A 25767-nucleotide genomic window follows, 5' to 3' on the forward strand; every position below is an offset into this window, starting at 1 on the left:
GGTCGGATGCGTCTGGGTAGCGTTAAACCAGAGAAGTCTCCAGCTAAAATAAAAACAGAGAAATAAACAATAAATAACAATAACAGAAGTTATGTAAAGAAAAAAGCAACAAGTTGTGCAGGGGAAAACTATTTACAGGTAGATACCACTGCGTACAAGGTGTACTCTGCGTACACCGCCCTAATAGGGGGGTTGTGATAATGAGTAACAGGTAGGGAGAAAGAGTAAAACCGTTTAAGAAAAGTCTGTGGACTAAGAGATACTAAGACGGACGCTAAGCGACCGCCAACGGCTATGCAGCAGTGAGGCACTAATCCACGTAGTGGATCAGATGTGTAAGTGATTACCGGGAAAGGCAGATAATAAGGTGAGGTCAGGGGTGTTAGTGAGATAGAGCAGGTGAGTATAGTAGGGTCAAAGAGGTAGGAAAGAACGAAGGAATAACAGGGACCCTGCTGTGTAACATAGGATATTAAGGACCCTATAACTAAGTCAGGTTGTCAGAGAGAGTTCTCAATCCTCTGGGGAGGGGCCGTCCGGTCTTTGTCTCTGTCTCCTCTGTCGTTGTGGCAATGGCCAATCTGGATGTGGTCGTCTTGCAGCTGATCTCTGTGATGTCCCTTGTAGTGGTATAGGAGCATAGTGGTCTTGCAGGAACGCTTTCCATTCCGGTAAGGATATAGATGGCAGTCCCAGTGAGTCCAGGAATCGGGGGAGGTCTTCAGGCACTTTCAGACTCGCTGTGGTATCCCCGGAAGTCACATGGAGAGCAAAAGGGAAGCCCCAGCGGTACGGTAGTCGCCTCTCTTGTAGTATGCGGAGGAGGGGTCTCAGTAGAGCCCTCTGGCGCAGAGTACGTCTGGACAAATCCGGAAACAGTTGTATCATGGCGCCATCAAAGTCCACATCCCCTTTCTGGCGCACCTTCTGCATCAGCTGCTCCTTCAGGGTATATTTATGAATCCTGCAAATTACGTCACGTGGGCGAGTCGGATCAGTGCTGGGAGCCCTTAGCGCTCGGTGTACTCTGTCTATCTCAATGTGAGTTTCTGGCGGTCTATCCAATATCATATTGAATATCCCCACTACAGTGGAGAAGAGATCAGGGGTCCTGGTGGCTTCTGGTAAACCCCTCAGTCGCACGTTATTTCGGCGGTTCCTGTTCTCGATGTCATCGAGATGTTCAGAAAGTGCATGATGAGTGGCAGAGTGTTGGCGTATAGTCGACTGCATATCCTGGTTGGAGGTTAAGACAGATGATTGAAAGTCCTCTAGGTCAGACACTCTGGTTTGCAGGGCAGAAACGTTGTTCTTAACCGGCTGGAGATCCTGGCGCCAAGCGTATTTCAGGTCAAGAGCCATTGCTGACATGTATGCTTTTGTTGGAAGGAGAGCAAGTAGGGCCTGCAGTTCTGGATGGCCTTTTAGTAGGGCCACCGCCTGGGCTGGTGGGAGTAGATCTGGAGTATGTTCCCCTATGGCAGCAGCAGCACCATAACCTGTCATCAGTCGCTGTCCCAGGGGCTGGCAGGGCCGAGTGATCTCCTGTGCTGCGACCGTGGTTCTTCCCCCTGTAGGTGCCAGCGGTGTCAATTCGTGAGGGGGAGATGAATCAAAGTGTGGCAGGTTCCCCAACCCCCCAGGTAGGGGCTGGTGCTGTACAGGTGCTGGCGGCACGGCCTTTTCAGTAGCAGTCCCCTCCATGGCTAGTTCTCCCTCAGAGGAGGAGTGATGTAGGCCAGGGGACTCTGGGGAGTCCCTGAAGATGGAGGGTATACTTTGGGATGGCGAGGGGGGTCCCCCCAGAGATGGTGGCGGGGGACAGCAGAGATCTGTCATCCGGGGTTTCAAGCGTTGTGTGCCCCCCTGGTTCCTCCTCCCCTCTCCCGGAGTACCTGGTAGTCCAGTGGGCGCCTGCTCAATCCACCCTTCCACAGCGGCAGAGGGGGAGAGCAAGGGCTGTGAGCCGGCTGTCAGATGGGTTCCTCTGTGCTCCGTCGAGTCCCCCCGCATGCGTTCTCTGCCGCGCACGTGGTCCTCGCGCACGCCGCTCAGGGAGATGTCGGGGGAGGCAGCCTCTTCACTCGCGGCAGGTAAAGACGGTCGGCCAGTCCCCCTTTGCCCAGGGAGGTTCAGCAGCGCCGGCAAGTGGTGTCGTTGCGGTCCGGAGCCTGTGCCGGTCATGGTGGGTGCAGTCTCCGGTGGTGAGGGGGCGGGCACACTCTTCTCCTGAGTCGCCCGCGCCATTTTGGAAAGCCCGGCCATCCCGCTCCATTCTTCTTTCAGGGCTAGAAGTGGCGTGAAAAAGTTAGATATGGGGACCTCCGTGTGCTGAGAGGTTCCCAACTTCTTCCTCTGCCGTCCTGACCTCCGAGTTCGCATGTTAGCCTGTGTAATCACCCGGTATTGGTGCCGATTTAGCGGAGCTCCTCAGTCCTGCGACCTCTCTCTTACATGGCTAGCCTCGCCCCCAGGGTTATGATTTTTTTAAAGTAAGGAGGAAAAAATGAAAGTGCAAAAACAGAAAAACGCCTGGTCCTTAAGGGGTTAAGGCCAAAATGGATTTTGGTCCTTTAATGTATTAATGAAGACACATGATAAAAAGAAAAATAATGAAGGCCTTATGAGTATGTACAAGGTGGGGAAATTATTAGGGCACAATTTTGCACAATGTGAAACCTGCTACCCAAAATGTGTTGTGTTGCTGTGCAATACTTATTGTGTTGCGCAAATCACTTCATTAACTTGTGTAAATGATCCCTGGATAGTTCAAAAAAGTGAAAAGCTCACAGCTGGTCACTCGAGTACAAAAATAATCTTTGGGCAAGTGATAAATTCAGTGCACCAACCAGTGCATCTGTTAACCACACCCCATGCAAGTGCACTACAAAAAAAATTATGAAGGTGGCACAGACAACATAAAAATAGCACAAAATAGATAATTTTGGCTCAAGTATATGCGCACAATGAAAACACAGTTATGCAATTTTAAAGTTGTACACTCCCACCAAGAAACTTTTTTAGTCCTTTTGTATTTGTTAACCCAGACCTTGATAAATGCCTGGCACGAGAGTGACTGACTAAATATTTGGCGCTGGTGCCCACGATTTCATGAGCCCAGTATCATGGTATCACAGCCGCTCCCTTCTCTGCCGTCCTTAACTTAGATTTGCTGAATTCTTCTGACGGCCATTTAACAATATATGCTGTTGCTTTCATTCATCACACCTAGAAACGTGTGAGGAGCAGAGTTGCCGGAGAGCTAAGCATTCAATGGAGGAAGGAGGACAAACACGTATGACAGGAGCTGATGGGATAACTCTGTAGGGCTTGTCAGTACTGCACGGTGCCTTAGCAGTGAAGCAATCTTGATCCTCCTGGTAACAGGCTCACTCCTCCCAGCAAGTTCATAGTTTCTGTGTCATTAAGCTTTCCCAGACTCCTGAATGGCAGAGAAGCTGATTGTCCGTTAGGTGGAGCTCAGTCAGCAGTTCTTTCAAGTTTAGCAGGGAAGAAAATGGTGCAAACACTATTTTCTAAGTTCCTGTAAAACTACCGGATCACGACTGGCCCCATGCAAGTGAATAGGGGCTGTCAGAACCCAACAGTAGCAGTTTGTATCTGACCCGTTTCAGGGTCCGATTGACTCAAGAAAAAGAGAAAAAAGCCGATCGGACCCTTTAAAGAGTAGAAGCAAATCCCCATAGAAAACCTCTCCTGCTCGAAACAGTTCCTTATATGGACAGAGGTGTCAGCAGAGAGCACTGTGGTCAGAGTGAAAAGAAATTCAAAACGAAAAGAACTTCCTCTGTAGTATACAGCAGCTGATAAGTGCTGGAGGGATTAAGATTTTTAAATAGAAGTAGTTTACAAATCTGTTCATCTTTGTGGCACCAGTTGATTTAAAAAAAATTTTTTCGACGAGTACTCATTCAAAGCACCCCCCTTTTGTATGTATACAAAAAAAAAACACACATTTGGTATCACCATGCATGGAAATGTCTGAACTTTTTAAGTATAACTTTTATCTAAACCGCACAGTGAATGGCGTAAACATAAAAAAGCCAAGAATTGCTGATTTTTTTTTTTTTTTTGTTAAATTATATATCAGGGAAAAAAGCAATCCAAAAGTCAGTACTATGCAGGAGTAGTACCGTTATATAAAAATCCTGGCTCCTATGTTTTTTTTTTGTTTTTTTTTTAGATTCAAAAATTTTTTACCTTTTCACACATTTGTTTTATTCTTAAAGGGTTATTCCGCCCTTAGACATCTTATCCCCTTTCCAAAGGATAGGAGATAAGATGTCCAATCTCTGTAAAGCACTTTGCATAGGGGATAAGATGTCACAGACTGCTCCTCAGTCCTCAGAGACCGAACACACTTCTGTCATCTATATTCACTTCTCCTTAAAGGAGATATACAGTGGTGAAAAACTTATCCACTATCCTAAGGATAAGGGATAAGTTAAAGATTGCGGGGGGGTCCAACCGCTGGGGCCTCCCGCAATCTCCTGTACAGGGCCCTGCCATACCGCGGGGGCGTGTTGACCACCGCACGAAGCGGCGGCCGACACGCCCCCTCAATACAACGCTATGGCGTCTGCCATAGCGATGTATTGAGGGGGCGTGTCGTGCGGTGGTCAACACGCGCTATCTGGCCAGCGAGCCGCATACAGAGAGATCGTGGGGGGCTCCAGCGGTCGGGAACCCCCCCCCCCCCCACGATCTGAAACTTATCCCCAATCCTTAAAGGGGTACTCCGCCCCTAGACATCTTATCCCCTATCCAAAGGATAGGGGATAAGATGTCAGATCGCCGCGGTCCTGCTGCTGGGGAGCCCTGGGATCCCCGCTGCGGCACCGCGCTCTCATTACAGCACAGAGAGAGTTCGCTCTGTGCGTAATGACGGGCGATACGGGGGACAGAGCAGCGTGACGTCATGGCTCCGCCCCTTGTGACATCACGGCCCGTCCCCTTAATGCAAGTCTTTGGGAGGGGGCGTGACGACCGCCGCGACCCCTCCCATAGACTTTTATTGAAATGGGCGGGCCGTGACGTAACGATGCTCCGGCCCCTGTACTGCCCGTCATTACGTGCAGAGCGAACTCGCTCTGTGCTGTAATGAGAGCGCGGTGCCGCAGCGGGGATCCCAGGGCTCCCCAGCGGCGTGACCGCAGCGATCTGACATCTTATCCCCTATCCTTTGGATAGGGCATAAGATGTCTAGGGGCGGAGTACCCCTTTAAGATAGGGGATACGTTTTTCACCACTGGTCTACCCCTTTAACCATGTGGCCTGCTCTGGTCTATCAGCAGCTTAGACCAGCAGCTAAAGGAGCATGAAGACAGAGTTCTCTGCTGAGGATCTAAGCATAATGGGGGAGATTTATCAAAACCTGTGCAGAGGAAAACTTGCCCAGTTGCCCATAGCAACCAATCAGCTTGCTGCTTTCATTTTCATGAAGGCCTGTGAAAAATGAAAGAAGCAATCTGATTGGTTGCTATGGGCAACTGGGCAAGTTTTCCTCTGCACAGGTTTTGATAAATCTCTCCCAATATGTGTGAAGCTGCCTGTTTGTAAAACACAGTTGGGGCAGCTTCTCTGCCATTCAGGAGTCTAAGAAAGCTGGAAGACTCACCTGGTCAGATAGAACATATAAAAAACTACTGTACTTTTATCACTAAACCTTTGCACTAATTTAGAAGGATCTTTTAGTTTTTACACATTTTACCCTCACCATAGTGTCTTAGGTAAACTGCAGGCACAATCCAATAACCCTCCTCTCTGTATAACATGTACAGCATTAAAACAGAGAGAACTGTAAAACAGAGCAACCTGCAGTGATTTGATACAGAGACCCAGGGAGAAAGATGAGTCATGCAGAGTGAGGGACAAGCCTCACAAGAAAAGATGAAAATCAAGTGAGCAAAAGATAGGGTATTTTGGAAAGAAATATAAGTTCTGAACACGCAAAAACTATACATACATGATCAGGATTAGGTACGGAGTAACCTATAACTTTTTTTATGGGACTTGACAAGTATGCTTTAAAATACTGAGCTTATCAAAGAGTTCTTACTTTTTCTTTAAAATGTAAAGGTTATTACCTTCTCAAACATTTATTGCATATTTATAGGACATGCAGTAAATGTCTGATAGATGCAGCTTTTAAAACTGTTTACTTTAATATGGTAAAACAATGTAAAAATTTGCTGTCTTATTAATAATTGTTTATTGCTTTTGACTTAATTGTTTTTGCTCATTTTAGATGATGTTCTGCATACATTGACTGGAGCAATGTCTCTTCTGAGGCGTTGTCGGGTGAATGCTGCTTTAACTATACAGCTTTTCTCTCAGCTGTTCCACTTCATCAATATGTGGCTGTTCAATAGGCTTGTCACTGACCCCGACTCTGGCTTGTGTTCTCACTACTGGGGAGCTATAATTCGTCAGCAGCTAGCTCATATAGAGGCATGGGCTGAAAAGCAAGGCTTGGAGCTTGCTGCAGATTGTCACCTTAGCAGAATAGTTCAGGTAAGCAGTATAATAAAGGACCGTTGCTTTATTTCTGGACAAATTTTACAGTTCTGACATACACAAAAACTTAAACATGCACTGTCATTTAAACAAACTTTGCACAGATCAATAGTACAAGCAAATATGAAAAATGTAATATATCTTATTAGACAAAGATGCTTCTTTCTCCTGTTATTAAACTACAATCCAGGGAGGAGCTCACTAGCATTGGGCGAACTGGACATTATAGATAAAGCCTGCAGAGCAGAGATCTGATGAAAAATAAATGTTATATAGTGGCCAGAAATTGTGTGTACACATAAGGAACACTAAGGGCAGCTTATCCAGAAAGGTCCCCTGAAATGACAGGTGTGCTTTAAGTATAAATAAACCTATTTGGGGAGATTTAGAATTATAGACCCATATGCTGAAAAAGAAAAAAAAAAGTTATAGGTGTCAGAAAATTACAATTTTAAACATGCAAATTTTGGTGCATGTAGTTATCATTTTTTTTTAAGTAGTAAAATAAAACCTACATAAATTGGGTATCCTTGTAACCGTTTATGGACCTACAGAATAAAGATAAGGTGTCATTCTTAACGAAAAGTGCACTGCATGGAAACTGAATCCCCCAAAAGTTACAAAATGGCGTTTGTTTTTTAAATTTCACCCCATAAATAATATTTTTCGCCACAGATTGTTATAAAATAAGTCATGTCATTACTAAGTACAATTGGTGATGCAAAAAAAAAAAGCCCTTATATGGGTTTGTAGGTGCAGAATTGAAAGCGTTATGATTTTTAGAAGAGGAGGGGGGAAAAGAAGTGCAAAAACGAAAATTGGCCTGGTCTTTAAGGTCAAATTGGGCTTGGTCTTCAAGGGGTTAATGGGCGTACAGGCCTAATTGTATTGGTCCTTAAAGGGGTACTCCGCCCCTAGACATCTTATCCCCTCTGCACCCGCCATTCCTTTAGAACATCGGGTGCAGCGCTGGAGGCTCGTGACATCACGGTCACGGCCCGCTTGTGACATCACAGCTATGCATTGAGAGGACGTGGCCGTGACATCACAAGAACGCAACTTCACGAGCCTCCACCCCGCATCACCAGTCATCCGGCAAGGAGCGAAGTTCGCTCTGTGCACTGGATGTCTGGGGTGCCACGGTTGTGATTGGGGGGTCCCCAGCGGCAGAACCGCCGCGATCAGACATCTTATCCCCTATCCTTTGGATAAGGGGTTAAGATGTCTAGGGGCGGAGTACCCCTTTAAGTGGTTAACGCCAAATGGGCTGTGTCATTAAAGGGGTACTCCACTGGAAAACTTTTTTTTTCTAATCAACTAGAGCAAGAACGTTAAACAGATTTGTAAATTACTTCTATTTAAAAATCTTAACCCTTCCAGTACTTATCAGCTGTTGTATGCTCCTCAGGAAGTTCTTTTCTTTTTGAATTTCCTTTCTGTTTGACCACAGTGCTCTCTGCTGACACCTCTGTCCATTTTAGGAACTGTCCAGAGTAGGAGAAAATCCCCATAGGAAAACGATCCTGCTCCGGATAGTTCCTAAAATGGACAGAGGTGTCAGCAGAGTGCACTGTGGTCAGACATAAAGGAAATTCAAAAAGAAAAGAACTTCCTGTGGAGCATACAGCAGCTGAAAATGTACTGGAAGGGTTAAGATTTTTTAAATAGAAGTAATTTATAAATCTGTGTTAACTTTCTGGCACCAGTTGATTAAAAAAAGTTTTCCAGGGGAGTACCCCTTTAACCCCTTAAGGACGCAGGGCGTATCTATACGCCCCTGTTTCCGAGTCCTCAACCCCTTAAGGACCAAGCCCATTTTCACCTTAAGGACCAGAGCGTTTTTTTCACATCTGACCACTGTCACTTTAAGCATTAATAACTCTGCAATGCTTTAACTTATGAATTTGATTCCGAGAGAGTTCTTTTTTGTGACATACTCTACATTAACATAGCAGTAAAATTTCGACGATACTTGCATCATTTCTTGGTGAAAAATTCAAAAATTTCATGATAAATTTGAAAATTTTGCAATTTTCGAACTTTGAAACTCTCTGCTTGTAAGGAACATAGACATACCAAATAAATGATATATTGATTCACATATACAATATGTCTACTTTATGTTTGCATCATAAACTAGACATGTTTTTACTTTTGGAAGACACCAGAGGGCTTCAAAGTATAGCAGCAATTTTCAAATTTTTCAAAAAATTTTCTAAATTTTTCAGGGACCAGTTCAGTTTTGAAGTTGATTTGAAGGACCTTCATATTAGAAATACCCCACAAATGACCCCATTATAAAGAGTGAACCCCTCAACGTATTCAAAATGACATTCAGAAAGTGTGTTAACCCTTTAGGTGTTTCACAGGAATAGCAGGAAAGTGAAGGAGAAAATTCAAAATCTGCATTTTTTACACTCCCATGTTCTTGTAGACCCAGTTTTTGAATTTTTATAAGGGGTAAAAGGAGAGAAATCCCCCCAAAATTTGTAACCCAATTTCTCTCCAGTAAGGAAATGCCTCATATGTGTATGTCAAGTGTTCGGCGGATGCAGTAGAGGGCTCAGAAGGGAAGGAGAAACAATGGGATTTTGGAGAGTGATTTTTTCTGAAATGGTTTTTGGGGGGCATGTCACATATAGGAAGCCCCTTTGGTGCCAGAACAGCCAAAAAAATCCACGTGGCATACTATTATGGAAACTACACCCATCAAGGCATGTAACAAGGGGTCCAGTGAGCCTTAACACCCCACAGGTGTTTGACGTCTTTTTGTTAAAGTCGGATGTTTAAATAAATGTTTTTTTTCACTAAAATGCTGGTTTTCCCCCAAATTTAACATTTTTACAAGGGGTAATAGAAGAAAAAGCTCCCCAAAATGTGTTAGGCAATTTCTCTTAAGTACGAAAATACCCCATATGTGGCCCTAAACTGTTGCCTTGAAATAGTGAGAGAGCGCCATGCGCATTTGAAGAATAAATAAGGGATTTGCATAAGGACGGAACCGGATGCAAGAATTACACTTGCCTCCGATACCAAAAATACCCTATGGCAGTGTTTCCCTAACAGGGTGCCTCCAGCTGTTGAAAAACTTCCAGCATGCCTGGAAAGTCAATCGCTGTCTGGCAATACTGGGAGTTGTCTTGCAACAGCTGGAGGCTCCATTTTGGAAAAAGTGTCATACAAGAATTTTTTTTTTTTATGTGGGCGGGAGGTGACTGTGTAGGGGTATGTGTGTATGTAGCGTTTTACTTTTTATTTTGTGTAATGTAGTATAGTGTAGTGTTTTTAGGGTACACTCACACGGCCGGGGTCTACAGCGAGCTTCCCGCTGGGAGTTTGAGCTGCGGCGGAAAACTTGCTGCATCTCAAACTTGTAGCAAGAAGCTCGCTGTAGACCCAGGCCGTGTGAATGTACTCTGTACATTCACATAGGGGGGGTGGGCAAACCTCCAGCTGTTGCAAAACTACCAGCATGCCCTTTGGCTGTCCGTGCATGCTGGGGGTTAAAGTTATGCAACAGCTGGAGGCACACTGGTTGCAAAACACAGTTTGTTACTTAACTCAGTGTTTCACAACCAGTGTGACTCCAGCTGTTGCAAAACTACAACTCCCTGCATGTACGGTCTATCAGTGCATGCTGGAAGTTGTAGTTTGCACCCAGTGTGCCTTCAGTCGATTCAAAAACTACAACTCTCAGCATGCAGTGACAACTGAGGGCATGCTGGGACTTGTAGTTATGCAACAGCTGGAGGCATACTACTAACACTCCCAGCATGCCCTTTGGCTGTCCGTGCATGCTGGGGGTTGTAGTTATGCAACAGCTGGATGCACACTGGTTGCAAAACACTGAGTTTGTTACTTAACTCAGTGTTTCCCAAAAAGGGTGCCTCCAGCTGTTTCAAAACTGCAACTCCCAGCATGCACGGACAGCCAAAAGACATGTTGGGAGTTAGTTTTGCAACATCTGGAGGGTCCCAGTTTGGTGACCACTATGCAGTGGTGTCCAAGCTGTAGCCCTCCAGATGTTGCAAAACTTCAACTCCAAGCATGCCCAGACTGTCAAGGCATGCTGGGAGTTGTAGTTCTGCAACATCTGAAGGGCCAGATGTTACAGAACTACAACTCCCAGCATGCCCGGACTGTCTGGACATGCTAGGAGTTGTAGTTTTGCAACATCTGGAAGGGCTACAGTTTGGACACCACTGAACAGTGGTCTCCAAGCTGTGGGTCTCCAGATGTTGCAAAACTACAACTCCCAGCATGCCCAGACAGCCTTTGGCTGTCTGGGCTTGCTGGGAGTTGTAGTTTGGCAACTCCTGGAACACAGCAGTGAAGATCACTTACGGCTGATCTTTACTGCTGCGTCCGCCGCTGCCTCCATCGGTCCCGCGCTTCCTGTCCCAATCCTGCCACCAGTCCCGCTGCGATCGTCGGTCCGGGTGTGAGGTGAAATTTCCGAACCCGTCCACCATCTTCCCCCCGCTCTGCGCCGACATTCAGGGGCGGGCAGAGCGGGGATTTCACCTTTAACCTCCCGCCCACCTCCTGCCACTGGTCGCTAGCGCTAGCAGCTGCCACCTCGCTCCTATGCCTTAGGATGACCGGGGCTGTCTCTGACCGCTCCGATCATCACTATTTTCCGGGCAATCGGGTCTCCAGAGACGCAATCAGCCCGGAACCCCGCAAGCCCTTGTCATTAGTCAGTCACTGACTGACTGACTAATGACAACGATCAGCAGCAGGGGACCAGTCTGATTGGTCCCCAGCTGCATAGTGTCATCGGTCAGCTGTCCAGAACAGCTGAGATGACGTTTCTATCACCATGCCAACGGACATGGTGATAGAAAATGTATTGGACGTGTATACACGTCCATTTGCTTTAAGTCACAGGAAAAATGCACGTGTATACACGTCCATTTGCGGGAAGGGGTTAAGGACTCAGGGCGTATGGGTACGCCCTGCGTTCTTCCGGCCCCTGCTGCTCGCCGGGCAGGGACCGAACCGGGATACCTGCTGATATCGTTCAGCAGGCATCCAGGAATATCGCCTAGGGGGGTCCTGAGGTCCCCCCATATCGGCGATCGCCGTGGATCGCTCGTCTATTTAGACCGGCGATTCCGGGTGAATGGGGCTGTGCGAGACAGCCCAATTCACACTTACCCAGCAAGAGTGAGGTTCCACGGGTGTCGCCTCACGATCACGTGATTGATCACTGCCCTGATTGAGACGGCGATCATGGCGGCTATCGGACCGGCGGGGGTCTCTTGCCCTGGTCTGGCGGGGGGTCCCCTCAGCAGCAGTGGTGGCGACAGGAGCAGCATGATTGGTGGCAGCAGCAGCGGCGGTCCCGGCGGCAGGATACAGCAGGAGGTGAGGCCTGTTCACCTTCTGCTGTTGCTTAGCAACAACTCTCAGCATGCAAAGTCAAGGGGCATGCTGGGAGTTGTAGTTTTGCAACAGCTGGAGGCACATTTTTTTCTATAAAAAAGTGTGCATCCAGCTGTTGCATAACTTCAACTCCCAACATGCACAAACTACCAAAAGGCATGCTGGGAGTTGTAGTAGTGTGCCTCCAGCTGTTGCAAAAGTACAACTCTCAGCTTGCCCTTCGGCTGTCAATGCATGCTGATTGTTGCAGTTTTGCAACAGCTGGAGACACATTGGTTGCGAAACCGAGTTTGTTACCTAACTCAGTGTTTTGCAACCAGTGTGCCTCCAGCTGTTGCAAAAATACAACTCCCAGCATGCAGAGAGACTGTACATGCTTGGAGTTCTAGTTTTGCAACAGCTGGAGGCACATTGGTTGCGAAACACTGAGTTAAGTAACAAATTCTGTGTTTCGCAACCAATGTGCCTCCAGCTATTGCATAACTAAAACTAGTGTAATAATTTTTACACTAACATGCTGGTGTTGCCCCATACTTTTAATTTTAACAAGCTATAAATGGAAAAAAAGACCCCCAAAATTTGTAACGGAAATACCCCATATGTGGGCGTAAAGTGCTCTGTGAGCGCACAACAAGGCTCAGGAGGGAGAGCGCACTATGTACATTTGGGGCCTAAATTGGTGATTTGCACAGGGGTGGCTAATTTTACAGTGGTTCTGACATAAACACAAAACAATAAATACCCACATGTGACCCCATTTTGGAAACTACACCCCTCACTAGAACATAACAAGGGGTATATTGAGCCTTAACACCCCACAGGTGTTTGACAAATTTTTGTTAAAGTTGGATGAGAAAAAAAAAAAATGTCACTAAAATGCTGGTGTTACCCTACATTTTTCATTTTCACAAGGGAGAATAGGAAAAAAGCCCCCCAAAATTTGTAGCTCCATTTCTTCTGAGTAAGAGCATACCCCATATGTGGATGTAAAGTGTTCTGTGGGCAAACTACACTGCTCAGAAGAGAAGGAGCGCCTTTGGGCTTTTGGAGGAAGAATGTGTCCGAAATTGAAGGCCATGTGTGTTTAAAAAGCCCCCATAGTGCCAGAACATTGGACCCCCCCCCCCCAACATGTGACCCCATTTTGGAAAGTACACCCCTCCCGTAATGTAATAAGGGGTACAGTGAGCATTTATGCCCCACAGATGTCTGATAGATTTTTGGAACAGTGGTCCGTGAAAATGAAAAATTTAATTTTTCATTTGCACAGCTCACTGTTCCAAAATCTGTCAAACGCCAGTGGGGTGTAAATACTCACTGCACACCTTATTAAATTCTGTGAGGGGTGTAGTTTCCAAAATGGGGTCACATGGGGGGTCCACTGTTCTGGCACCACAGGGGGCTTTTTAAACGCACATGGCCTCCCACTTCTATTCCAACCAAATTCTCTCACCAAAAGCACAATCGCGCTCCTTCTCATCTGAGCATTGTAGTTTGCCTGCAGAGCACTTTACATCCACATATGGGGTTAAACCTTTTTTGAGGCTTTTTCTCCAATTACCCTTTGTGAAAATGAAAAATTTGGGGTAACACCAGCATTTTAGGGGGAAAAAATCTAATTTTTCATTTTCATGTCCAAATTTAGCTGAAATTTGTCAAGCACCTGTGGGGTGTTAAGGCTCACTATACCCCTTGTTACATTCTTTGAGGGGTGTAGTTTCCAAAATAGTATGCCATGTGTTTTTTGTTTTTTTTGCTATTCTGGCACCATAGGGGCTTCCTAAATGCCACATGCCCCCCAAAAACCATTTCAGCTAAATTTTCTTTCCAAAATCCAAATGTGACGACTTCTCTTCTGAGCATTGTAGTGCGTCCGCAGTGCACTTGACGTCCACACATGGGGTATTTCCAAACTCAGAAGAGATGGGGTTACACATTTTGGGGGGCATTTTCTTCTATAACCCCTTGTAAAAATTTGGGGGAAAACCAGCATTTTAGTGAAAAAAAATTCATTTACACATCCAACTTTAACGAAAAGTCGTCAAACACCTGTGGGGTGTTAAGGCTTACTGATCCCCTTGTTAGGTTCCTTGTGGGGTGTAATTTCCAAAATAGTATGCCATGTCTGTTTGTTTTTGCTGTTCTGGCACCATAGGGCTTCCTAAATGTGACATGCCCCCCAAAAACCATTTCAGAAAAACTCACTCTCCAAAATCCCATTGTCGCTTCTTCCCTTTTGAGCCTTGTAGTGCATCCACAGAGCACTTGACATACACATATGAGGTACGGTATTTCCTTACTCGAGAGAAATTGGGTTACAAATTTTGGGGGCTTTTACCCCTTGTAAAATTTCAAGAACTGGGTCTACAAGAACATGTTAGTGTAAAAAATTAAGATTTTGAATTTTCTCCTTTACATTGCTGCTATTCCTGTGAAACACCTAAAGGGTTAAGACACTTTCTGAATGTCATTTTGAATCCTTTGGGGGGGGGGGGGTGCAGTTTTTATAATGGGGTCATGTATGGGGTGTTTCTAATATGAAGACCACTTAAATCCACTTCACAACTGAACTGGTCCCAGAAAAAGTTAGAAAAATGCTAAATTTTAAAAATTTTCATGACATTTTGGGATTTTTCACAAAGAAAGGATGCAAGTAGCTACAAAAATTTACAAACTATGTTAAATTGCAAAAAAAGGGCTCAGTTCTTAAAGGGATATTCCAGGCAAAACCTTTTTTTATATATATCAACTGGCTCCGGAAAGTTAAACAGATTTGTAAATTACTTCTATTAAAAAATCTTAATCCTTTCAATAGTTATTAGCTTCTGAAGTTTTCTGTCTAACTGCTCAATGATGATGTCACGTCCCGGGAGCTGTGCATGATGGGAGAATATCCCCATAGGAACTGCACAGCTCAGTCATCAGAGAGCAGTTAGACAGAAAACAACTACTCATCTTCAGAAGCTAATAACTATTGGAAGGATTAAGATTTTTTAATAGAAGTAATTTACAAATCTGTTTAACTTTCCGGAGCCAGTTGATATATAAAAAAAAGTTTTGGCCTGGAATACCCCTTTAAGGAGAAAAAGGGCTCAGTCCTTAAGGGGTTAAGGGCCTAAAGCACAACTGTCATCAGGCTTTATCATGTAAAAACTGTGTAGCACAGTAATGCAGCCATACCTCTTTGTCTTATCAGTGGTTTTTAACCCCTTTCCTTTTTTGCATTTTCATTTTTTCCTCATCGCCTTCTAAAAATCATAACTCTTTAAATTTTGCACATAAAATTCCTATATGATGGCTTATCAATTTTTTGATATGCCACCAATTCTACTTTGTAGTGACATTAGTCATTTTACCAAAAAATCCACGGCGAAACGGAAAAAAATTTCATTGTGCTACAAAATTGAAGAAAAAATGTCATTTTGTAACTCTTGGGGGCTTCTGTTTCTAGGCAGTGCATTTTTTTGGTAAAAATTACACCTTATCTTTATTCTGTAGGTCCATATGGTTAAAATGATACCCTACTTATATAGGTTTGATTTTTTTCGCTCTTCTGAAAAAAATCATAACTACATGCAGGAAAATGTATACATTTAAAATTGTCATCTTCTGACCCCTATAACTTTTTTTATTTTTCCGCATGCGGGCCGGTATGAGGGCTCAATTTTTGCCCGTGTTCTGAAGTTTTTATCGGTACCATTTTTGCATTGATCGCACTTTTTGGTCGTTTTTTTTTTTTTATGATATAAAAAGTGACCAAAAATATGCTATGTTGGACTTTGGAATTTTTTTGCGCGTACGTCATTGACCGTGCGGTTTAATTAACGATATATTTTCATAGTTAGGACATTTACACACGCGGTGATACCACATATGTTTATTTTTATGTACACAGTTTTTTTTTTTTATGATTCAAACTTCTATTAGGGAAGTGGTTAAATGACCTTTGTTAACTTTTTTTTTCTCACTTTTTTTTTTTTTGCAGTGCTATAGCTCCCATAGGGACCTATAACACTGCGCACACTGGTCTTTTACCCTGATCCCTGCAAAGCCATAGCTTTGCATGGATCAGCTAGATAGGTGCTCTATTGTTCAAGCCTGTAGCTCAGGCTTGGAGCAATCAAACGCCGATCGGACGCGACAGAGCAAGGTAAGGGGGTCTCCACTCGCGTCCTAGCTGATCGGGACATCGCAATTTTATTGTGATGTCCCGATCAGCCTGACTGAGCTGCCAGGAAGCGTTTAATTTCACTTTCAGATGTGGTGATCAACTTTCATCGCCGCTTCTGAAGGTTTAATAGCGCGCGGCACAACGATCGATTAGCCCAGGGTCCCGGCTATGACTAGCAGCCTGGACTATCCCGGTGTAATGTGGGGTCACGGCGTGACCCCATTTTAAATACCAGGACCATGCTCAGGGCGTACAGGTACGTCCTGAGTCCTTAAGAGGTTAAGGAGTACTCTGGCAAAAACTAACTTATCACCTATCTTCAGGATAGGGTTTAAGTAGCTGATCTTGGGGGTCTGACCACTGGGGCCCCCTGCAATCTCCAGGATGGGACACTAGCGCTCTCAGTGAGGAGCACTTGTCGTCTACTGTTACTGGCCCTCCTCAGCCTAAATAATATCAGCCTGTTACCGCCTGGGCCCAGGAATGCCATTTTTGATGCTCCAGGCCTGTTGGTACTTGCTCTTCCAAGTACACCTGTGGCGTTGGGCACCAGGGTAATGATTGGAGGTCAACACTAGCTTAGTAATGGTTTACGTCTATAAGACGGCCTTCACTACTAAGTGAAAAATCACTCCCCCACAAAGCCCTCCTTAGCATTTTATTAAAAGAAAAAAATGCAGATAATCAATGTAGTCCACGCAATCCGCTGTAATCCTCTGCATACACGGATCTGAAACAGAGGAAAAACGTCTTCACAAGGGGGTGGAGCCGGAGCAGCAGAATTGGGTAAGTGGACGGTTTCTGTATACAGTATATACAGGCTGTATATGGCTAAATATGCTGTATAGCCCCAAAGGGTTAACCAGCACTGATCTGAAGTGCTGGTTAACCCTTTCCTTGCTGGGCTGGCGCATTGCACTCAGCTCAGCAAAGGGTTAAGTGAACCAGCAATATGTATACTGTACACATCGCAGACTCGCAATAAATTCTTGCTGTGCAGTAGATACACTAATATCTACTACTCAGCATCAGCTGTACTCCTAGCTGTACAGCCACGGCAGGGACAGGTCCGAGAGCAGCACTCTGATGTTCGGCTGCGAAGGAAAGAAGTGATTCTCAGCAAGCTGCCATAGTCTCAGCAAGCTGCGATTTTGCAAAACTGCCAGATAGCAGCAAAAAGTTGGGGTCCGAAAAAAACGTCAAACCCAAAAATGCAAAGTCGTTTTGGATTACCCTATTGTCTCCCTGCTAACATCTGGCTGCAGTGTATTTCCCACAGAAAAACGCAGTGTTTTTTTTTATGGTAGTTTTGCCCCAAAAAAAAAAGAAACGCCAAGTGTAATTCTAGCCTATATGAGATAGTCAGACAGCACATATTCTCTTGGTTAGGGAATGAGGTACATATTTTCTTGTCTTTAGTAGTCTTTATGTGCTAATACAGCAGTCTCGTACCACATAAGATTGCAAATGGCACTTCAAGTTAAAATTAACAGCTCCTTTTGAAGGGTTCTGTATTTTTTAAAATACATTTATAAAACTTTTCTGTAACAAATAAAACTTTCAAAACCCAAAAACTTTGTCAAATAAGACATCCATACATTTAGTATTTTCTGGTGGGATTTCTGGGTCTAATTTAATAAATTGAGCACACAACATAATTGTCCGTATTTTTAAAAGGCATGCATCATTGAATTTCCCACATCCTATGCCACCTAGAGAGGGGAGTATACTTGTGTGATTTTTTTTTTAGTGCAGAAATGCAGTAAATCTATTTGTGCATCATAAGCCTAGCCCCTCCAAGTACAAAAAATTACAAACTGAGCGCAAACTGCAAACAATACTTCTCCTCTTCTGATAATGATTAAAATTATCATTATTTTCTTTTTTTTTTACTACAGAGGTTACATTTGGAAACAAAATATACATTGAAAACAAATAAGAAAGCTGTAGCTCACACTATATAACCCCCGAAAAGATAGACCAGGAGTAAAAATTTTTTGTATATTCTTCAGTGATTCTCTGTTTTTAAGTTTGCTGAAAAATTATGGATTTTAAAAATGATATATCTTTTATGTCTTACTATACAGGCAACTACGCTTCTTACCATGGATAAGTACACTCATCAAGATATCCCCAATATTAACAACACCTGCTTTAAACTGAACTCCTTGCAACTGCAGGCTCTTCTGACCAATTATCACTGTGCCCCAGATGAACCTTATATTCCTACGGTAATTATTGCATCAAAAATGTGAATGCTTTAGATTCTTCTGAGTTACAGCACCATACAGCAAATGTGTTTGTATATCCTATTTCGAATAACTAATAATTTTATTTCATAGGAGCTAATAGAAAGTGTCAGATCAGTAGCTGAGAATACGGCCGATGAACTGGCTCGCAGTGATGGACGAGAGGTTCAGCTGGAGGAAGATCCTGACTTACAACTACCTTTTCTATTACCTGAAGATGGTTATTCTTGTGATGTGGTTCGAAACATACCTAATGGTTTACAGGAATTTTTGGAACCACTGTGTCAAAGAGGTGTGTAGGAACAAAAGTAAAAATATCCTTAAAGGGGTACTCTGGTGAAAAACTTTGTTTTTTAAATCAACTGGTGCCAGAAAGTTAAACATATTTGTAAATGACTTCTATTAAAAAATCTTAATCCTTCCTGTACTTATTAGCTGCGAAATACCACAGTGGAAATTATTTTCCGTTTGAAACACAGAGCTGTCTGCTGACATCATGAGCACAGTGATCTCTGCTGACATCTCTGTCCATTTTAGGAACTGCCAGCGTAAAAGGAAATCTCCATAGCAAACATATTCTGTTCTGGGCAGTTCCTAGAATGGACAGAGATGTCAGCAGAGAGCACTGTGCTCATGATGTCAGCAGACAGCTCTGTGTTTCAAAAGAAAAGAATTTACACTGTAGTATTCAGCAGCTAATTAGTACAGGAAGGGTTAAGATTTTTTAATAGAAGTAATTTACAAATCTGATATATCAGGTGAGAGAGAGATTTCCGGCACTGCTAGTGGGTGGCTGGTAAACGCAGTTAGTTGGTATCTGCCGAACTGGTGTCTAAAGAGGCTATGGTATCTGCAATATACGGAGGTGCTGGTGAAGGTGCACACTTCACTTTGCCAATATAAGTGTATGAGAAGAAACCGCACTCACCCGTAATTCTTCGTGCAGGATACAAATTTATTCCAAAGAAGTGACAGAAATGTCCATAGAACACAGTAGCTGCAGGTCGGCAAGGACTCTCGGGAGCATTCCATCAGGTGTGACAGCTGTTTCACGGGTCTCTGCCCACTTCGTCAGACCAAGCGGGCTGAGACCCGTGAAACAGCTGTCACACCTGATGGAATGCTCCCGAGAGTCCTTGCCGACCTGCAGCTACTGTGTTCTATGGACCTTTCTGTCACTTCTTTGGAATAAATTTGTATCCTGCACGAAGAATTACGGGTGAGTGCGGTTTCTTCTCATACACTTCATTTACAAATCTGTTTAACTTTCAGGCACCAGTTGATTTAAAGATTTAAAAAAAAAAAGTTTTTCACCGGAGTACCCCTTTAAATTGTCACTGTCGATTTAAACAACTCTGATTTAATATCCTATGTGTTTAATAGCCTATGTATTACCTAACATTTCTATAAATCACTTTTAAAATGACTCCTTACCCCCAAAAAACATCTCCAATCCTGGCCATTAGGTTTTTACTTTCTGTATACTGTTTTTAAAAGTGCATACAGTTCCGTCAGTTTTTATAGGAAAAAAAAAACATACGTTTTTGAAAATTTTGTCCATTTTCAATGGGAGGGGTCTTGGGTGGGGACATTAGGATTCAAATGCGCATGTGCAAAGTAAAAACTTATAAGTTTTTCCCGTATGGAACCGTACACATGTGCGTTTCCCATTGACGTCCATGTTAAAAAAAAACGTATGCGGTTGCAGTACGGTTTTTAAACCGGAGACAAAATCGTGGTGAGGCTGGGTTCACACTACGTTTTTCAACTACGGTTCCCGCATACGTTTTCTATCAAAAACCGTATGGGGAAAAAAACGGATGGAACAGTATGGGAAAAAGTAAACCGTATGGGTTTTTAAACAGTATACTGTTTTTAAAAGTGCATACTGTTCCGTCCGTTTTTGTAGAAAAAAAGCCCATACGTTTTTGAAAATTTTGTCCATTTTTAATGGGAGGGGTCTTGGGTGGGGACTTTAGGATTCAAATGCGCATGTGCAAAGTAAAAACGTATACGTTTTTCCCCTATGGAACCATATACATGTGCGTTTCCCATTGACGTCCATGTTAAAAAAAACGTATGCGGTTGCAGTACGGTTTTTAAACCGGAGACAAAATCGTGGTCAACCACGGTTTTGACTCCGGTTTAAAAACCGTACTGCAACTGCATACGTTTTTTTTAACATGGACGTCAATGGGAAACGCACATGTATACGGTTCCATACAGGAAAAACGTATACGTTTTTACTTTGCACATGCGCATTTGAATCCTAAAGTCCCCACCCAAGACCCCTCCCATTAAAAATGGACAAAATTTTCAAAAACTTGTTTTTTTTTTCTGCAAAAATGGACGGAACAGTATGCACTTTTAAAAACAGTATACTGTTTAAAACCCATACGGTTTACTTTTTCCCATACTGTTCCATCCGGTTTTTTTTCCCATACGGTTTTTGATAGAAAACGTATGCGGGAACCGTAGTTGAAAAACGTAGTGTGAACCCAGCCTTTCCCATTGACGTCCATGTTAAAAAAAAAAAAAAACGTATGCGGTTGCAGTACGGTTTTTAAACCGGAGACAAAATCGTGGTCAACCGCGGTTTTGACTCCGGTTTAAAAATCGTACTGCAACCGCATACGTTTTTTTTAACATGAACGTCAATGGGGAAACGCACATGTATACGGTTCCATACGGGAAAAACGTATACGCTTTTACTTTGCGCATTTGAATCCTAAAGTCCCCACCCAAGACCCCTCCCATTAAAAATGGACAAAATTTTCAAAAACATATGGGTTTTTTAGCTGTAAAAACTGGCGGAACTGTATGCACTTTTAAAAACAGTATACTGTTTACAAACGCATACAGTTTACTTTTTCCCATACTGTTCCATCCGTTTTTTTCCCATACGGTTTTTGATAGAAAACGTATGTGGGAACCGTAATTGAAAAACGTAGTGTGAACCTAGCCTAAGAGGGAGAGAGATACTGTGCGCCTGCACCCTGTGTACGTTCTTCACAGAGTCTGCCCTTTTCAGGCAAGAAAAATCAAAACTTTCCTCTCATAGCAGAAGCAGTTCACTGCTTAGTGTAACTCCTGGTGTGCCACTGTATGCACACAGTGCTACATCTTCTATGTAATCCCTCCTCCATTTAGTCTGCTGACGCCTAGTATAGCATCTTCCTTACTGCGTTGCTGCTGTTTCTTTTATTTCCATTCACACAGCCCAGCACAAGGCCAGCTTGTTCAGTGCACTCTTATCAGCACATCAGGTATCCAAGAGGTTGACTAAATGGATCTTTGATATAATTCTAAACTAAATGGATCTTGGATATTTTTCTATGTTACTTTATTTACCTTTTTTGGGATCAAAATATTGACAGTATTATACATTTGTTACATATAATAAAGCCATAACCAGTAAACCAGTAATGTTATCTTCATTATGATATATCTGTAGTCGCCCCCAACACCACCCCCCCCCCCCCCCCAAAAAAAAAAAAAACAATCGGAAAAAACAACCAATTAGGCTAAATAATTAACTTACATAACTTACCATTATTAACAAAAATGGATCAAAACAACACAAAGGGACAGGCCTAAATAACCCATGAAAATACCAGTCTGCACAAAACAAAACTCGGTAGCTTATTAAAATCAGGATTGTCAGCCTTAACACAATCAATATGTGCAATATATCCAATTGGTCAGTCTTGCCCAGTGTAGGAAGATTTTTTCCACTGCCATCTCTATATCATGCATCTGTTTCCCCGAAAATAAGCCCTAGCTGGATTATCGGGGTGGGCTGCAATATAAGCCCTACCCCCAAAATAAGACCTAGACCAGTGGTCTCCAACCTGCAGACCTCCAGATGTTGCAAATGTTTGCAACATCTAGAGGTCCGCAGGTTGAAGACCACTGACCTAGACAATGCCCAGGCTGCAAATATTAAAAAACAAGCTTTAACTTACCTTCGTCCTCCGTTCCCCCGTTGCTAAGGAACTGGCCTCATGGTCCCTCCGCTGTTCTTGCTGCGGTCCTGGGGATGGAAACGTCATAGAGCCTTCAGCCTATCACCGGCCGCAGCGATGTCCCGCCTCGGCCGATGATAGGCTGAGCCCACTGTGATGTAAGAAGCAGGCCGGCTTCTTACATGACAGTCGGCTCAGCCTATCATCGGCCGAGGCGGGACATTGCTGCGGCCGGTGATAGGCTGAAGGCTCTGTGACGTCCCAACACCAGGAAGCAGCAAGAACAGCAGAGGGACCATGAGGCCGGTGCCTTAGCAACAGGGGACCGGAGGACGAAGGTAAGTTGAAGCTTGTTTTTTAAATATTTGCAGCCCGGGCACAGGAATACAAAGTACAGCGCAGCGGCTGATAATTATTTGGCAGGGGGGAGAGAAGCTGCGCTAGTGGGTGACATACAATTTGTCCCCCGATGTGGGGTGCATCACTGGACTGATAATCCGGAGGGGGGGACATTGGGGGGCAGAGCTGCGCCCATCACATGATAATGGGGGGTGTAAATACCGTGGAACCGCCATGTTGTTCAATGTACATACCGTACCGTAAATAAATAAGCCCTACACTGAAAATAAGCCCTAGTGTTTTTTGTGACTAAAACTAATATAAGACCCGGTCTTATTTTCGGAGAAACACGGGGTAGCACCTTCACAATGTGATGCTGCCTTCCCCAAACACCACTGTTCATTGGGTGCTTTGGTTGCTTGATGTGTATTGGTCTTTGTAATATTTATGCTACCCATTACACACACTTAGGGTATGTTTACACAACACAATTTCTGGTAGAGGAATTGTGCTCCAGAATTCCACTGTGTAACATTGGTGTGATTGGGCCTTCTGTGGACCCATTCACACTGTGGAATTTCAGTGGCGGAAATTACGCATGCATGCATGCACGCACGCACGCACGCACGCACTGCATTGCTGTCAATGGTGATTGAGCAGGTCCGTGCAGTCCAACTGCTAAAGGATGGAATCTTTGAGCAGAATCCCTGAGAGAAAATATGCACGTGGAGGTTCTTTAGTGTGCAAATGCCTAATGTGGTGAGCTCGTGCACCTTCACTTTAGCCTCAGCCGCTGAATCTTATAGCTTCTTCAAAGTGGGCAGCAGTGTCAGGGTGCTGTGATGCGGGTTAAAAGTTCATCGAAATACTAAATATACTCATTGGATTTGCCAAACACTTGGATCACTTTTTACTTTGCCTGTCATGTGCGTATGTAATGTTGTTTGTTTCTCTTTTAAATTTTGTTTTTTTGTTAGAGCTTTTCTTTTGGTTCACATTTGTCGTGGTATTGCTGGCATTTTTGCAGCAATTTTTTAAGTATCTATAAATCTGCAGCATTTTTTTTTGCCTCTAAAGGCAACTAGCTGTCGAAGATCTTGACTTTTTGACCTTTGAGAGAGGTCCAATTTAATATCTTTTTTTTTTTTTCATAAATCTTTTACCATATGCTTATGTTTGTATTACAGCCTATTGTCTTCATAAGGCTTTATAGAATTGCGCCCATAGCCTACTGTTGTCATATACAGTACCTCTGTGTTTCTCCAATTTTATGTTTCGGCACATTGAGTTTATTTTTCCCCAATTATTCTGTTAGTGTGTCAGTAACTGTTGAGTGCTGCATTTTGTGTGTTTTGTGTGAGATATTTCTCACAGTATTCCTAAAGGTATTGTTTCTAGGGGCAAATATGTGATTCCTGAGGGCCATAAATCTCTTAAAGGGGTACTCCACTGCCCCAGCATGACATTACGTCATGAGGGGCGTTGCCGTGACCCAGCCCGCACCCAGTGTTCAGAACTAAATGTTCCGGACGCTGGGGCAGTGGAGTTCCCCTTTAAACAAAATTAGAAAAATGTGACTGCTTTGTTCCAAACTCAGCACCACATCTGTCAAGGTGTGTCATTGCAACTCAAACTTCATTGTAGGTAAACTGCAACACCAAATACAACCCAGGGCACGTTTGGAGCAGTTATTGGAAGAGAGCAGCATTTTTCTAATCTCTTACAACACTTTTTCAGACCACCTGCCTATTTTAGACCTTCAGTATTAAGCACTTTAGGCTGAGCAAAAAAATAAATAAATTCAGTACTGCAGTTCCAACAGAATTTGGTCCTTACTGCTCATCACTTCCTGGTCTCCTCTTAAAATAGTGATGTAACTGCTCAGCCAGTGATAAGCATAAGTGATAAGGAATTGGTGAGCAGTGGCAACCAAGCATCTGTCTGAATAGTAGTGGTGGGGAAAGAGTATGGATTTTCTAGCGCAGCCTGGTCACTTTGTGATCAAATTTGTGTTTTTGTGCAATAGATAAATAAAAGCATTTTTTTTTTTTTTTAAACCAAAGGCTTTTGTTAGGTCCCTTCTGCCATTGTAACCCATTTGAATCTCAAAAACTCCTTCTGTCAAACCCATTACATCCTTAGTCACTGTGATATTAGAGGTTAAATGGCTGGGATCAGGGATAACCCCATGTCCAATGTTGTAGTGGTAAGTCAGCTGTATGTTACAACCTACATTTGCTGCTGATATCACCGACATTAACACAGGAAGATGGAAGGTTGACAAAGGACATTGTTACCTCTTTTTAAGAACAAGTGCTCAGTGCAGTCTTTCATGTTTTCTTCTTTGTTGTTTTTTCTGCAGGTTACTGTAGACTTATCCCTCATACACGTTCACCTGGAACTTGGACAATCTACTTTGAAGGTGCTGACTATGACAATCACCTACTGACTGAAAACACAGACATGGTAAAGCTACTAGATTAAGTTTAATTATTTATAGAGGCTGGGTCCCAACAGATAATTTTTGGGGAAAGCTTTTCAGAGCTTTTAGCCAGAGTTTTCAAAGTTTTTTTTACCTGTGATTAAGTAATACTGTACAGTTTTGCTTTAAACTGCAATACAATTGCTACGTGTGAACACAACCCAAACATTGCGTGTAACTGGGTTAACCACATTAGGAGCGATCAATCATTTCTGTACAAGATGCCTCTGTAAGCCACTTTCACATGCAGTCACGTGACCATGGTCCTAGTGTTTACCTCCTGCTTGTGTCATGTCTAAACATTGGAGAAAACAGCTGGTGCTGAGACATCCCGGCGAGGTTCCTGCAGCACTGAGGCAGAAAAGTCTGATGTCGGGCGCATGCCAGAAGATAGTCAATAATTGCGGTCTTTATTAAGTCATAAAAGGGATGATTCAAGTAGGACAATGCGTTTCAAAGGTACATCCTTCTTCTTCCTAAGGACCTGAGACATGCATCTCTTTTACCTGCTATCACTCTAGAGAGATCAAGTTTTACATGCTGTCAGTGGATAGTGCAGAGTCAATGAGCAACAAATAAGCAGAGCAAACTCTCAATAGCAGGCAGGGAGAAATTATAGCACTACTCTACGATAGA

At 43.6% G+C, this 25767-nt stretch overlaps 1 protein-coding gene across 25 annotated transcripts in view; it reads left to right on the forward strand.

Annotated features, from left to right (window-relative positions):
- Positions 1 to 25767, forward strand: part of AFDN (afadin, adherens junction formation factor) — a 567513-nt gene that overhangs the window by 407617 nt on the left and 134129 nt on the right. For all 25 annotated transcript variants that reach the window (XM_056566867.1, XM_056566890.1, XM_056566880.1 and 22 more), the window contains 4 exons: positions 6269 to 6534; positions 18184 to 18327; positions 18439 to 18637; positions 25012 to 25115. In XM_056566867.1, the coding sequence (XP_056422842.1) occupies positions 6269 to 6534; positions 18184 to 18327; positions 18439 to 18637; positions 25012 to 25115 (713 nt within the window). The remainder of the gene's footprint in view (positions 1 to 6268; positions 6535 to 18183; positions 18328 to 18438; positions 18638 to 25011; positions 25116 to 25767) is intronic.

Source organism: Hyla sarda, chromosome 3, assembly GCF_029499605.1.
Source record: "Hyla sarda isolate aHylSar1 chromosome 3, aHylSar1.hap1, whole genome shotgun sequence".
NCBI classification, from domain to species: domain Eukaryota; kingdom Metazoa; phylum Chordata; class Amphibia; order Anura; family Hylidae; genus Hyla; species Hyla sarda.